Source organism: Lycium barbarum, chromosome 6 (assembly GCF_019175385.1).
Source record: "Lycium barbarum isolate Lr01 chromosome 6, ASM1917538v2, whole genome shotgun sequence".
Taxonomy (NCBI): Eukaryota; Viridiplantae; Streptophyta; class Magnoliopsida; order Solanales; family Solanaceae; genus Lycium; species Lycium barbarum.
The window spans coordinates 8,857,776-8,874,495 of NC_083342.1; the positions used below are offsets into that span (position 1 = coordinate 8,857,776).

The window sequence follows — 16,720 nt, forward strand, 5'->3', positions numbered from 1 at the left end:
GCTTAGGTATGTTGGGCGGGTCATCATTTCACGAGCAAATTTTGTCACCCCTAATTCTTTCGAAGAGTGATTCCATACTAAAAAAATCAATACAACAGAAACCAGTTTCCTCATTAAATACAGAGTGAGAACCACGAGAAGTAGCTATTAAATTTCACCTGAGTTATCAACAAAGGCTAAGGTTCACGTGTGCTACATACAACATATAATATGTATAACATGCCAAACTTACAAAAGGCAGAATCACCTCATTGAAACCTAAATGATATCCTATATGTGAAAACCAAAAGGTTACTACTCTGTGAGCAAGATAGGAAAAGCCACGCTTTTGAGGATCTTAAATAGACACACACGACGTTTAATGTATAGTGCTTGCGAGTCAAGAGTGAGCCTTTGAACAAAATGTGCCCCGAAATGTCAAGATGCTAGTGCTCGTGGAAAATCTGACCTCGTGACATATCCAAGCTCCTGAAACAAAAACAAATCTCCTTCTGCATAGAGTCTCCTTGGCAGGTGCTTTAGACAAGAAAGACCTGGTGTCCCATCTGTTTACCAATAACCTCTGAATAATGGTCGTTATAATTCAGACGCTCCCAGAAACTTGACAGGCCGAATTCTCCATGTTTGGGCGACTTAAGATAACATAGATACAACTCTTTGATGTTGTTAGAAAATGATTTTCTCATGTGAAGCACCTGAAAACAGCAGATATTTATTTTGTACTTGGTTCTTATCTCCGGTCTCTCGGAAGAGGCAAAATGCAACTTCTTCCGCAGTAAGTTGATTTATTTCCATATATGGCATTCCCTCAAGACAAAATAATCAAAATATGCATGCAAGGCATAAGAACAGTTGCTGGAATTTGTATATAGTTTACTGATTGATAAAGCTGTATTAGTCTATTAGATCCTCCAAATTAGAAGAAATATGAATGATTGGAAATGCCACAGATTGAAATGGAAGTTGACGTGTTTTTCTTGGATTGTGGCAAAGTAGTGTCACTATCGATAATCTCCAAAGAAGAGGGCTACATATTATGTAGCAGAAGTTACTTATGCAGCAGCCAAACAGAAACCATTAATCATCTTTTTTTGCATTGTCCTATTACTGACCAGCTATGGCAGCTATTTCTCAAATTTGCTGGTATCAAATGGTCTATGCCTAGGAAAAACACACAATCTTTTGCGTTGTTGGTATAGGCAGGTTCTGGGCAAAGCAAGAAATAGATGGCGGTACACGATTCTAGCTTGTATTGAAGAGAAAGGAACTCCAAACATTTTGAAGAGAAGCAAAAGTCAGTCCGGAGGATTAAGTATAAATTGTATCTTGTTATTTCACTTTTTGATGTAAAAAGAAATAAGCAAATGAGGCAGAAACTTTACTAGATTTCAGTGTCACTATAAGTTAGAAGAGGGCTGCTCTTTTGGATTTTTTCCCTAACTTATACAGAAACTTCAGCACTAGTTTTGTACTGTTTATGAATACAATTATTACCTGCGAAATGTCTCCATTCAGACAAGACCGAAAATCCACCGCGGATTGCAAGATACTTCGTATAATGCTGCAAATATGTTGAGTTTCCTCTGATAAGAAACATCTGCAAAAGTTCATATCGTAAACAACCATAAGTTCATCAAACAGAAAATCAAAATTTTTGAATCATCAATGACAAATTGAAAATTAAAAGTTTGGGACTTGTGCCTAGAGGTCACAAGCAAACCATTCTAAACTAACCTTCAATTAAATACACTCTAAATATTCATCTTTTTGACTCACCCTGGCAAATGTTTCCTTTCCTCTCTACACCCTCCCTCCCCCCTCACGCACACATAGACACCAGAGATTCTCAAGGTCACTACTAATTTTCATTTACACTGGTCACATAATCTTATACCCTCCGGAACTTCTACTCAATCACAGATCACGTTCACTTCTTTTCATTAGCTTAAAACTGTGCAACATGACAAAATCCATAGCTGCAACAACTTGATGATTAAGTCCCAGTGTTTGAGCTACAAAATTACGCACCAAAACATCCCCTTTTTTGGAAGAATTATCCATACCCATTTGTGTATGTGTGTCAGACAGAGATAGAAGAATAAGAAAAGTAACCAAGCAAGTCAATCTTACATGTGCAGGGAGTCGTTCAGATATGCCATATGTGCAGAATGAAGATCCATCATATCTTTGACCTGGTGACCAAAGAATGCATAAGCGTGGAGTAACATCTTGAACATCAAAATGACAAAAGAAATCTCAGAATCTAATTCATAAGAGTGTTTTTGAATAATTTAGATTTAGAATTACTATCAGCACCAAGCACCTAATGCTTAAATAATGAAGCATTAAGGGCTTAAAACCTGTTTGAACCAGACATGCTAGAAAATATAGCACTAAGAAAATAAAAGAAAAACTGTATTTTTGCGGAAAGAGATAATATAGCTTGCGTTGCTTAACAAATAAAATGAGAATAATTTGACACTTCTGTATGGTAAGTTTTGAATGAGAGTGACCCAGTCATACAAAAAGGGATGGAAGCACTTTCGCAAGGATTGGACAATATGTTCATTTAATTGCTATACTAAGCTACCAAAAGATGAGATACATATGTTCATAAAACTTTCAAACCCCCAACTCCAAGCCTTCACAAATTCATCGATGCTACATCTCAAAATTAATTTTTAATATTGACCAACACCATGTTGAAGAGACTGAATCGAATTGGCAAAATCCTATAACCAAGATTACTGTACAACATGTTGGTCCTCCACACCCCCACCCCCCACGAAAAGAAAACAAACCAAAGAGGGGTTTAAAAGTAAAAAGATTCCTATCAGTTATAAACAAAAGGATAACAGCAAAACTTTATTGAATTTCAACAGCTTATTAACTCATCCAAATAGGTTCACATCTTAGCCAGATATAAGAGCTTGAAACCAATTTAAAACAGCATTATTGTCAAGCATACCACACGCTACTGAAATGCAGTAGATCACAAGATTAAGACTAGTGAAAGGCTGATCATAAATCCAAATAGCAAATGAAGGAAAACTATCATTAAAACCTAGATACAAGGTGATCCTAACCTTGTCCTTAAGAGAATGCATGAATCTGCACCAGGACACATGAGATAGTTGTGATTGTACATATTGTTGCAACGTAGATACAAAATGATTTAGCTGGTGCCTGGAATGAAGTTCAGAAACACATAAGCAAAACAGCATAAAGTAGCAAACTAAAACCACAAAAGTAACAAGCAACATCATACCAAAAAACATGTCAGAAACAAAAGCATGAGTATAATGTCTTGTGGTTATTCTTCCACCATTGTATCTTTTCAAATACAGTTACCAGACATGCCTTGAATCAAATTATGATATCAAGATAGCCAGAAATAAAGAAGATCACAATCACTAAAATGTAAAAGGACCTCGTTTCAATTAAGATGGACAATTGCTTTGGTTCTGCATTGTCAAACACAAAACGTTGATTCTTCTTGTTCAATTGAGAGAGATCCTGTTCACAAGGACAACATATCAAAATTATTAGGTGATTTAAAGCATCACTTATGTACAATAATTTGGTTAAGACAACTTTAGTGTGCAGAGTAATCTGTTTTTTTGGTTTTGAGAGGAAATGGATGTAAATATGCATCCTCAGATTGATTGTTTCATATTGTCAGCACGCAGAGAAGGGTTAAGATATAAGGGCAATACATTTCTTGAAATACTTCTCCTCAGTTGAAAACCGTCAAAATCAAATCCTTCAGAAACTACCTAAACTGAGATGGTGGCCACTAGAAACAAACAGAACATGCAAAACTAACGAAATAAGTCCCCTATTGAGTGGTATGCAGTGAGTGAACTACAGTTTCCAATAGTTACACTATATCTCAAAGACAAATAAGCCCACTTCCATTCTCCATACAACATAGATGTGACATTATCCCGTAGGCTCCATAAATCTATACCTTCACTAGGCATTTGAGAAAAAATTAAATAGGGATATCCCTGTCTCAACCTGTGTAGGCTAATGACAAGAAGAAATGAAATAGGGGTTTCCATAGTCGCACAGGGGATAATTTCAGCATTAGGTAACTGCTTCACCCAGTCAAGGCCAAACAGGGCTGAGCTCGCTTTTAAGTTCAACGAACTAGGTATAGAAGACAGGTTTCCAGATTACTTTAAATTGTAAATGTACAGAGACAGGAATCGGCAAAAGAAAAGAAAAAGAGAAGGATTAAGCAAAGACAATAGAAACATACAATCTACGCATAATGCATATATGCATGATGCATCTACAAAAATATGGAACCAATATCAAATCAGTACCTTCAATGAGCGCCATACATCACTTAAAGAGAAAACTGCAAGCTTGACTTGTATCAGAAAACTAAAGATGTCCGAGTATATTTTCAATGCTCCAGGAGACAATATGATGTTGAGTGGCCAATCTACACGGTAACCCAAACCCAAAAAATCTAAGGAGTGGATTCCTGCCAAGAGTAATATAGTTGTAAAAACTGAACCAAAAATGCCTATAGAAGACAATGCACCATATATACAGATACACGGAGGAACAGTAACGGACAGAAAAAACTAGAACATGGCATGCAGATCCTACCGTATAATGTTCCTCTAGCTGAAACTGAGATGCTTGTCGTACTACTCCCTTTCACATAGACATACAAACGGTCCTTATAAGGATCTCCTTCACAAGAAGATCTCTGAACTGACAACTCAAGAATGCCCTGAATTTCTGATATTCTCTTTTCAGCCTCTATGGTGTACCATTTCTGGTTCGAAGATATTAAACAAATCAAGAAAAAGAAGGTTAAAAAACAAAAAAAAAAAAAAAAGACAAACTATGAAGTGGGAGAAGAACATACATGATGTTGAAGAGAGGTGACAAACAGATGTGCCCAATCTGCTACTTCCATAAAATGGTACCTCCTTAGTGCCAGCAAATGTTCTTGCAAACCAAAACCTTCTTCAAGTAATTTTATAGTCAATTTGCTCAAATATTTGTATCTAGCAATGTCAAGGAAAAATGAGAGGCCACACAAGAATATTAACAAATAAAATCTTAAGAAAAACAATTTTTTCTTTTCTAAAATTACTCTGCACAAATTAGAGAAAGAGATGTAAATATAACTTTCACAGGTATAAACCAGCTGAAAACCACATCAAAGTTGAGGAGTCGCAACAGAAAAATAAGAGAACTATGGGCCGCCAAGGAACAATGGATCTAAACACAGATGGCAGATGTCAAAGAGGGCAAGACAGTGATCAACATTACAAACTTGGAGAAGGAAATTGGTTCAATAGAACCACATCCCACCATCAAACATTAGCCCTGCAACTCAAATATTTCACTGACCTGGAACTAAATGATTATTCATGAAAAACCATCATCTGAGACTGCATAAGTCAGAGAAGTCTATAAGTCCAACTTCAAAATTCTAGAATACTCAGATTTTATCAAGTATCATGTCAACTATATAGGTACGTCACTCATTGATAAATATTTTAGCACTACAGGTCACGGGAATATAAATTTTACCTATTACATTAATTTGTCACTTCTGAACGTATCCTAGGTTGATTTTAACATAATATGCTAAGTAGTCAGAAAAATGTAAATGGATTTCACCGCTCATCAGGAATGGGAGAAAAATTGGAAGCCCGCATTAACAAAGCATAAACAAATAAGGGGAAGTAAAATACAGTTTATTTCAAGTGTTGATAAGCTCCATTTCATGCATCTAGAATACATAAGGATACTGAAGCAAAATCTCTTCCAACAGGCACTTTTTGATAATATGATCCAGTGGCATCTCAAGAACTGTCACCAAACTAGTCTTCGGATATCTGGCAGTTGTACTGGAAACCTTGCTAGAATTAGCAAGCAGTCTCTCCCAACCACTCCCACCAGCAGCATTTTCCAATGATGACACTTTTTCATTGTGGACCTTTGAACTTACAGGGGAACAGGTATGAGACAGCTCTGCCTTCTTCTCCAAGTTCTCATCGGAGCAATCTTTTAAGTTATGTTGACGACTAGTACGAATGGCAGAAGTAGCTGCTGTACTAGTCAAGACAGAATCCCCAGCTCCTAACTGATCTCTAGAACTGGCAGCAAACTTTTCTATATACATCTTGCAAGGATCCCTTATAGATGTGAAATCAAAAAAAGGATAAGGTGGTCTAGAATCTCTTGAGCACATTTGTTCAGACTCCCTCTTTGGGTTAAGAGCATTTCTAGTCAAAACTGGGTTCATGCTGAAAAAGTCGGAGTGATGCTTCAGCTTCCATGATGGCAACCTTGTTGAACTTAAAAAGGTACGAACTCTATTTGGATGCTGATTATTTTCAGAAGCCTCAAGCATTGAAGGATTTCGAGGTAGAACTGAACCACCAGAATCTACATTGTCATGCAGCTGGACACCAAACCTACAACTACTTATTTCCGGCTCAATCTCAACTGCATGCAACCATGTAGTCTTAGAGCTCCTCCTATCATTATTCAGAAAATTTCCTGGAAAGCAATCAGACAGCCAGGATGTATTTTGGCAACTGTCAGTAATCTGGTTATCAAGTGTCTGAAACATACTTTCTTCCCCACTTCTATAGGGCAGAAAACTGTCAAATGCAGCTCTTTCACTGTTACTAACATCCGTGGAAAAACATGGTATTTCCATTCTTTTACATGTTTCATATGAAACATATTCTGCAGGGCATGAAGTCTCATCTTGTGGAAATTTCTGCTTCTGCGGAAGACCATCATCAGTAAAACTTAAAGCAGATAAATAATCTGGTTCCAATTCCACATCATTGCCAGGGGTGTTTCTCGACATATCAAAATCATTTTGCTCCTCTGAATTTTCTTCCCATGAAGATTCAGATGATTCCAGGAGATCTTCAGTACAAGAAAAATCATTGTCTGTGCTAATTTCAGCTTCCATGGTGTTGTGAGGCCTAAAAATTCAGGTAGGATACTCTTTAGTAACAGGGAAAGGTTACAAGAAAACAGAGTTATTGACGAGATGTTCAGATCAGCCTCAACAATGGGTGGAAAGAAAAGGCTCAACTATGCAGCTCTAGGAACTCAACAAAGAGTTCAATGAACTCATTTAATGTAAAAGTATCCATCCAAATTAAGAAAATGGACTTATATGACTCAACACCCTCCTGCACGTGCAACCTGACTTTAGGATTAAGAGCCTGTTTGGATTGGTTATTTTAGGTGTTTTTAAGTCAAAAATAAGGGCTCTTTCAAGGTGAATTTAGCTTACAGCAGGATGAACCACCCCAATCAACAGCTAAATAACTGGCCTTGGAAAAACATTTGGAAAACAAAAATCCCACACGAAGTTGCATGTTTTGTGTGGCTTCTGGCTAAGGAAGCAGTCCTGACACAAGACAATTTGATGAGGAGAGGGATACCTCTATGCTCCAGATGTTTCTTTTGTGGTGAAAAAGCAGAGACAGTTCACCATCTATTCCTAACTGCAAGGTTACAGGACAACTTTGGAGATTATTCTTAAATCTTAAAGGCATATCATGGACTATGCCTGGAAAGATTACAGAAGCACTTCAGAGTTGGGAGGAAGCAGGCTTGCTGGCTAACAACAGAGGTAGATGGAGGATTGCCCCTGCTTGCATCTGGTGGACAATTTGGAAAGAGAGGACTTCTAGATGTTTTGAGAATGTAGAGAATAGTATGCAGAAGGTCAAATTGAATTGTATTTGGATCCTATGTTTTTGGTGTGATCAGATATACTCAAATGACACTGTCTCTATCATTGATGTTTTAGATTCAATATAGAACATGACAGTAGATTTTTGGAGTACTCTTGTAAATATGGTTTCAGTCTATGTACTGTTTTGCTCATTATGGGCAAGATAAAAAAATGCTTTTAAGGACTTGTTTTTAAGCCAAAATAACAAAAATACGCCAAAATTATAAGCCCATCAAAACAGGCTCGACTTTAATGCGGACTTATGAGTCTTAGAATGGGCTTTCTACAGGTTGGCTCAATACCATGCGAAAAAATATGAACATCCAACGCAAAATGTTAAAGCAACGGGTGGGAGTGGCTCAAACCTTTACAGACCTCTTTGGAATAATATGCGACTGTAAATAATTCAACACCTTGTTGAATTGGGTAAACCTTTTCATCTAAAAGTTTAAACCATCAAAAATGGATACTTTTACTAATTCATTTTAGGCCTTCAACATGTTCCGCTCATGTGCAGTCGAGATTCTTTTTCATGGACCAAGCAAGTGAAAACTTTTTTTACAAAGAGCGCGGTGAGACTCAAAAACAGGACCTCAGCTTATGTAAATACCATGTTGAATTGGTAAACAATCTCACCTAAAAGCTTAAATTGTTGAAGAGTATATTATTTATTTATTTCTTCAGAATTCCATATTTCAAATCATGCAATTTTTGCTCCCTATAGTCAGAGCACAAAAGCTGTAGAGAAAAATGATGGATACATAGTAGATAAACAATAACCAAAAAATCGGATTGCAGACAGTTTTGCATGGAGGAAAAAATGACAAGCACATGGGACATGCAATGAAGCATATAAACGCGCACACTTACAAAGTTTGGTCTCCGGTATCAATTGAATATTCATCCAAATTGTCACTAGTTGAAAGCACCACAGGAGAGTCCAAATTCCTGGCATGGTTTGCATATCTAAGTTGCATGCCTTGCAGAGATATCTGGGAAATAGAAATCTTATGTAACACGTGAAAAGGTTAAAAGGGGGAATAAAAGATTAACCTTGTTTTACTTCTATAACGTAATAGAAGGTGAGAAACGAGCATTACTGTGAAAAAAGTTGTTCTAATTGTCCAGATTACTTGATGCATCATAAAAATATCAAAGGATTTTGTTCAACAAGGCATATGTATCAAACTCTTATTCAGTACTCTACAGACGCAGCAATGGCACCTCTAAAAGTTAACCTCAGGAAAGTGTAATCAAACTCATATATTTTCTTGACATTAAAAGACAAATATAGGAGAAGAAGTGAGATATTTAAAACTAAGAATACGCTAGATAAAGGACAGTAATACATATGAGACATTGGTTCTTACCACCAAAGACAAATCTTGTTGTCATCTAATTCATTTCTCGCCTATTATTACATTAGAAAAAGATACGTGAGGAAAAAGGAGATGTAACACTTATGCTGAGGTTTGTCAAGACCTTTTACCGGATCTCTAATGTTCACTTTTTTCCATCCATGGAAGCAGGACTTTGAAATTAGAAAATCTTTAACAGGATAAACAATCACATAAAGATCATAGTTTCTAAGGGGCTCTTTGGTTGGAGGGATTAAGTGGATTATCCCGGTATAAAATTTGGGATTAAATATATCATGTGTTTGATTGAGAGTATCAGCTAAAACCAGGATAAATTTTATACCACAAACAAAAATCATGGGATTATCTATCCCAGATAATCCTAGTTACGATCCCAGGATAACCTTGTTTGAACCAAACGACCCTAATAGACAAACAGCACAAGCAATTAGCATTTATACAACATATCCTAGTTATCCTGGAAAATTATTTCATGGAACCAACAGCTGCAGAAACAGGAAGACAGGAAACTTATTTCATGGTTCTACAGCTGTAGATACAGGATGACAGCAAAAACTCTACAAGCAAGAAAAAATTGAAACAGTGGCCTCTGAAATGAAATTACCTCCCGAAATCTGAATTCTGATTTAGTGAAAACGTGGTCAATTTTCTCTAGCGTCCTTTGGTAATAACTGTTTCTTGAAACTACCATTGTCTCAATAGCTCCTTTCTCAAATAACAAGGAAGATCTGAAGCTTGGGAATTCACTTGAAAATCCATGGATTCCAGGAAGGAACTCTTCATGAATACCATTAAATGGTCCAAAAGTATTACAGAACTCAAGTAACTTCATTATTATTTGAAGCTGTTGACCTGCTCGGAAAAGGGGAAGCAAACACTCCTCCAAAAATGAAGGTAAAACTCCCTCTCTCACCTGAGATATTGAGTCGCAGAAAAAACATGACTCCAAAGTATACATAATAAGCATATTAACATTGAAAAGAGATTAGAACTCCAAATTCTAGGCATTGACAGACAGCATTACCCTAACACTTGCTAATGGGAAGTCATTAGAGATTCCAATGTTACCCGGCTCATGATCAGGTTGCTCTTTCACATTTTCCACGATGAACTCTTTAAAAGGATCAGTAATGCTACCTTCAAAAATCCACGATCTAATAAATCCACAGTAGGGTTCGCATGAACGTAGAAGCAGGAACTTCAGGAGAGCACAATGAGCTGGATTAGCCACCTAGCCACAAAAATCCAAGCACTACCAATAATAAGCAAAAGAGACACCTTAGTTAATCTCTTAAACGAAAAGTTCAGATCCATAAAATCCAACACCTTGCACCCAAAATGTAACTTTTTCCACAATGGCTAAAGAAGAAACACTTAGGACTACACCTATTATTGTAATAACAAAAATTAGTGACTATCGCATTCAGACTATATCAAAAGTTGCAGTGTAATACCTAAAGTTACATAAGTTCCATTAAGAATGCCAAAATTTTCTTTCCTACTTACAAACATCTCTTAGAAGAATCATACTATCCATTTTAGATATTTCGGTAGCAATTCCCGGTGGTAACATCAATTAGGTGTTTTCACAAAATGTGAAAATAGGTTCACTTTCACTCTAGCCTCAGTTAAGTATATGGACATGTCTCCTTCCCATGCATCTGTTTTGTTATATCTACTAATAACTAGCTGCTTTCCTCCTCAGATACAGAAAGAAAAGAAATATCCATCATGTAATCCATGAAGCATTTACATCAAGGTGATAATCAAATACCATGTGTGACTTGCTAATGTGCACAATCTAAATCTTTATGAAACAGCAAAGTACCAGATCAAACACATACAGTTGATGTGCAAAACCGAATTATGAATCCAATTTTAAGAATGCCAAAAAGTAGAACAGTAACTAAATGAACTGCTTCTAGACATGCTACCTTTAGTTGTGTGTACAAGAAAGTGAGCAGAGCACCACTTCTGGGGAAATTATTAAACTCTAAGAATGCTTTGGCACTTATTTCTTCAAGAGATAATTCTGAATATCTAAAAGCTAGATCACTCATATTGCAGATATTACCAAGCACATCCATCTGAGTTCTTAGTCCTGCAGAGTGCAGATAAGCCTCTAGCAACGTGATTTCACCATGCCCAACACTAGTAAAACAGCCTCCACTCTTAGCCTTCAAGCCATGCCTCAAGTTGACAGAAGCATATAGTGTATTCAAGGCGGAGGTATAACCATCTAAAATTTTTGCCACAGAAACTGCAAAGGCCTGATTAACAAGTGTGTGATTGCTCATTCGGCGTCCCACACCATCACCGGCGTCATACTTTTGAACTTCATCCTCATTTTCATCTAGATTTAAACATGTAAAATGATTGACGAATTTGTAAAGAAGGAACACTATGCAACCAAAATGCCCAATGGATTTAAGTAGATTTCCCAAGGCAAGTGTGCTTGAAGTCCGTGTCCACAAACTTGGGATATGATGGAAGGATCTATCAGCTGAATCAAAACAAAATAACGCAGATAGTTTTTGAATAGCTATTAAAGCTGATTCTGCGCCTTGCAAGGCATCCAAAGCCAGCTTCACCAAGCTAGACTCCTGAAAGGAGAACATTCAAACAATAAGTAAAGGGTCTTTTACATTTTCCAGAATTACAAGGAGCAAAATAGCGTTTAGTTCATCCATTATAAAATTGTAATATCACGAGAGATAAAGATGATGCAACTTTCTTGTCCCAAGAAAAAGTTCAAACTTGAGAATCAAAGAAAACAATAAAAATTCAAAGAACGTGACCCAACAAACCCTGTCCCAGCAATACACAAGTATTAAGCAGTTTCATAGGTTGTATGTTATGTGCTCAAACTGGTAAATTGCCACTCCCATTTTCTCATTTAATTAACAAGAAAAGGTGAATTGAATTAGAAAGCAGCAAACTATGTAAAAGTCACACTTAGCCACTAAAGTTTAAACTGTTGCAATTAAAACATGTATTAATTACAGCCATTGCAACTTTAGAACTTAGGAGTTAGGAAGATCCAATCTGTAAGAGGAAACAAAGTTTACCGTTCTGTTTAGTGCCATATTAGTTATTGTAACAAATTCCCAACGTCCCCTTAGGTTTGGCTTTAAAAGTAATTGAAATAATAACAGATGTAGCAAACGATAATCTTGTAAGTGAATTTGAATCCCCATTTCTCAATTAACCTTGCAAATTAAGTCCTTCCAAGTTGAAACAAACCGTTTTTAATAGGTGAAATATGCTCAGCAGCCAAGCAACAAAAAGCCCTGTACATCAGTCACAGACCTAGGACGTCTGAGGAAAGCGAGCACCCTAGACAGCAAAAAGTAGCACAAAACTAGGCTATAAAAGTAACTCTTTTAAGGTACTCTTCATAAACTGAATCAAATTTCACATTTTCTAATTGCTTGATTGAAAAGTTTGGATTTTGGAGCAGTCAATCCTACTGCAAAATATAGAGCATGGAGCGGAAGCTAGTCACCCACCTCTCTTTCTTACCGTCCCTTATTAGTAGTAGACATCCTTTCTTTCTTGCCTTTCGTCTAGAGCAAATTTGACACATACTTTACTTAAATTTTATCACAATGTTTTTGAGTTCTTTCTTTTGAATGTATACATTTCTTCTTCCTCTTCAAAATATCATGATCTATTTGATGCCGATCTATTCAAAATTAGTCCATACATTGAAAAACAAAAGAGAAGTGTAGACAAGACTCTATAAACAGGAAGCAGAAATTTGGAGCTAAATGACGGCCAAACTTTTTTTTTTTTCAATTTCAATTTGACACCACAGGATGCAATCGTATCACCCTTCCTCCACCACATTCCACCATAACTCAAAATGGTCCTTACAGAAACAGCAAAGAAGCACATAATTCAATTGAAAATCGAGGAAAAATGGAAAAACTCAAATACCATAGCCCAAAAAATGCTATAACAATACAGTAGTATAAAACAACACCCCAACCAGCTGTACAACACACAATTAATCTTGTACATTGCCGCTTGAATTTCTCATACGTATTGACAGAAAAGGAACAGCTTCTAGGACAAAAAGTCAAAATGGTCCACACAGAAAAAGCAAAGAAGCACATAATTCAATTGAAAATAGAGGAAAAATGGAAAATCTAAGATAACATTGCCCAAAAATGTTATAGCAATACATAAATATAAAACAACATCCCACCAGCAAGGGCGGAGCCAAGTGGGAGCAAAACCCTCTTCAGCAGAAAATTACACTGTATATACAAGGTTAAAATTATTTGTTATGTATATATATAGCTTATTCGTGTGTTTAGTTCTTCATATTTTGAACCCCCTTAGTGAAAATCCTGGCTCCGCCACTACCCACCAACTACACAACACGCAATTCATCTTGTACATTGCCCATATCCAAATATCATCCATATAACAAAAAAGAAAGAAACAAACTTTAACACGAAAGATGAAACAGATCCTTACAGAAACAGCATTTAAGTACACAATTCAATTGGAAATCAAGGAAAAGTGGAAAATCTAAAAATACCATAGCCCGAAAAAATGCTATAGGAATACAATAAAACCACAGCCCACCAGCTATGCAACACATAATTAATCTTCTACATTGCCAATACACAAATATCATGGATATAACAAAAAGGAGGGCAAAAAGAGTACTGACAGAAGCAGCATTTAAGCACATAATTCAATTGAAACAACAACAACAAACATACCCAGTGTGATCCCACAAGTAGGGACATAATTCAATTGAAAATCCAGGAAAAATGGAAAGTTTCAAAGAACATGTCCCAAAAAATGCTACTCCCTCCGTCCCAATTTATATGAGGGTTGACCTATTTGGTGAGTCAAACGGCTCTTTCTTTGACTCAATTTCAAACATAGATTTTTCGAGTATATTATAATAAAATTTACATATTTGAAAACTACATAAAAAAGTACTATAAGCATGCATAATTAATAATTCACAATATATGAAAAGAGTCGGAGAAAATCGTAGTCAAAGAAAAAACTCTTTTTGACTCCCCAAATAGGTCAAACCCGTACATAAATTGAGACAGAGGGAGTAACATTTAATCATGACTATAAAAACAACACCCCACCAGTTGCACAACACGCAATTAATCATGTACATCGCCAATATGCAAATGAGAAAATTTCAGAAATATACAAGTTGGTCATTTACATTGCAAAAAAAATAGCCCAAAACTTACATTACGAAAAATAGCCCAAAATATACAGACACTTATACAAACATATATACAAAGGGAGAGAGAGAGAGAGAGAGAGAGAGAGAGAGAGAGAGAGAGAGAGAGAGAGAGAGAGAGAGCAAGAGAGAAAAGTTTGGGTCATTTTTTGTAAGAACTAAAAAATTGGACAATTTTGATAGCATTGTTGCCCCAATGAACATAAAGTGTAATTTTCTCTATGCAAATGTCATCCATATAAAAAAATAAAAACAACAATTTAACACGAAAAATGACAAGGGTCCCTACAGAAACACATAATTCAATTGAAAATTAAGTAAAAATGGAAAATTTTCAAAGAACAACACCCCAAGCAGCAGTACAACACGCAATTAATCTAGTACATTACCAATATGCAAAAATCATCAATACAAAAAAAAAAATAACACAAATGATGAAAAGGGGTACTAACAGAAACAGCAGAAGTGGAATATTGAACATGTGAAGAACAATTAGTATTGCCAGAACTCAAAGAAATGCCACTTTCTGAAGGAATAGATTCCCAAGGTCTGGCTGGTAAATATGGATCTTCCAACTTCAATTTCTCAAACAAGGACCCCAAATTAGTATCCACTGCCATTCCAAACAATTTGATTTCCCTAGGGTTTTGTGGGTCTTTGATTCTTGATTTACAATTACTATACTTCTACTATGCTACTGGCACTGGTATTTGTGAAGCACCACTATGGCCAAATCAAAAAAGGATGGGGGGCAAAGAGAAAAAAGAGGAACTATATGGGCAGAAAGAAACAATTTTTTTTTTAAAAGTATTTGGGACATTTTCCCTCCAATTTTGAAGATAATCAGCCCGGCCTAAGTGGTCATAAGAGATAATTTCCTCATTTCGATCACTTTCCTCGTTTTGGAACACAAGAATTAGTGAGAGATTACGCATACAATTCAAATTTGTGACTTATAGGTCATACGGAGAGTATATGTTGTGGTATACATAAAGTGAGTTGACATATACATATCTGTAAATTATAATTTGAGTTGGTTTCGTGCGATTATACATAATTATACAAAGTTTATACATTTTATATAGAGAGTATATGTAATGTTTAGATATAGCTATACAGAACAAATATATTATCGGACGGCTGGAAACTAGATGTGTGGGCCGTATATATGGATTATTTCCCCTTTCGAAATAGCTCATTGTTTTGTATTTTATTTGTCTAAAATGATCGAATTCTATGAAGTCTCGTTTTAAATATATACCAATAATGTGAAAAAGTTTACGTCATAAATATAATTAACATGTCATAAATATAATTAACACACCAATAAAGTGTGTTGGAAAACCAACACACTTTAATTAATATATTTTTTTTCTTTCAAATTTGCTTGTATAATTCTTATGTGTCGCATTTGGTACTAAAATACTGCAATACATGAAAACGATTATATGCAGGGTTATAATATATAAATAGACTATCAAATTTAGCCTCAGTTTGCAAGTATGTCCTTCTACTTTTGGTATGCACAAGTAGGCACCTCAACTTGTATAAAGTTGAACACGTAAACACAAAATGCTGATATGATGCGGCACATATATTTTGGAGATGTTTAGATGATCATTTTGTAAGTTGAAGTGTTCAACTGACAAAGTGGAGATAAGTTGAGGTGCCTACTTGTGCACACCCAAAGTTGGAGGGCATACTTGCCAGCTGAGACTAAGCCACCGTCTGGCTATAAAAATTATTCACTTTATTCCGGAATTTTTTTCACTTTTTTTCAGAATCAGCGTTTGGGCATGAAAATTTCGAATACAACTTGAAATTGTATTTCGGAATACCAAAAACTCAAAAAAATTGTTTTTAAAAAACATTTCATTTTTTTCACTTTTTTACAACTACATTTCACCAAAAATTATAATTTCAAAAATTATGGTCAAACACAACTCCAACTTCAACTCCAAAATTCCAGAAAAAAAAAAATTCTTGATATCTATGAACAAACGGGACCTAAATTTGAGGGTCTGTCTATGTATGATGCCTAGAGTGTAATGAAAATCTTTGATAATTTACGGTTACGGTAAGTAACTTAATATGCAATATCAGTACGTATAACTTAAGCACATATTATTAGAGAAATACACATATGCCAAAGTGGGAAATCATCGAGCATTGTTCTTTCTTTTACTTTTTCATTAATTTAAAGCCCATTAGCTGGCTGATTTAGAACCATCCTGATCAACTTTACAAGATTTTTTATTATTTAATTACGATAAAGATAATGAATTAAATGTATACTGCTTTTATAAAGAGAACTAGAACAATATAATGAAAGGAGAGAAGAAATGAGAAACCCCAGACTAAAATTATTCCAAA

General features: G+C 35.7%; 1 protein-coding gene across 2 annotated transcripts; it reads right to left on the bottom strand.

The window, feature by feature from the left end:
• Window positions 1-90: 90 nt before the first annotated feature.
• On the bottom strand, window positions 91-15,261 carry LOC132600700 (uncharacterized). Of its 2 annotated transcripts, none has more exons than XM_060314027.1 (14): window positions 14,800-15,261; window positions 11,055-11,723; window positions 10,145-10,351; window positions 9,725-10,033; window positions 8,612-8,748; window positions 5,784-6,977; window positions 4,889-5,030; window positions 4,624-4,795; window positions 4,332-4,495; window positions 3,431-3,516; window positions 3,087-3,186; window positions 2,131-2,192; window positions 1,495-1,597; window positions 91-695 (listed from the first exon to the last, which is right to left on the bottom strand). In XM_060314027.1, the coding sequence occupies exons 1-14, from the start codon at window positions 14,965-14,967 to the stop codon at window positions 519-521; spliced, it is 3,690 nt and encodes a 1,229-aa protein (XP_060170010.1). In that variant the 5' UTR covers window positions 14,968-15,261; the 3' UTR covers window positions 91-518. The 2 variants fall into 2 exon arrangements, with proteins under 2 accessions (XP_060170010.1, XP_060170012.1); XM_060314029.1 differs by having other exon boundaries at window positions 8,612-8,733; window positions 14,800-15,260.
• Window positions 15,262-16,720: the final 1,459 nt, after the last annotated feature.

Coding starts and splice junctions, on each gene's coding strand:
- LOC132600700 (XM_060314027.1), bottom strand. CDS start 14,967: ATGGCAGTGGATACTAATTTGGGGTCCTTGTTTGAGAAATTGAAGTTG. Junction 10,352..11,054: donor TCTTGTACACACAACTAAAG/GTAGCATGTCTA, acceptor TTTTGTGGCTAG/GTGGCTAATCCAGCTCATTG. Junction 2,193..3,086: donor TGCATTCTCTTAAGGACAAG/GTTAGGATCACC, acceptor TTTGGTCACCAG/GTCAAAGATATGATGGATCT.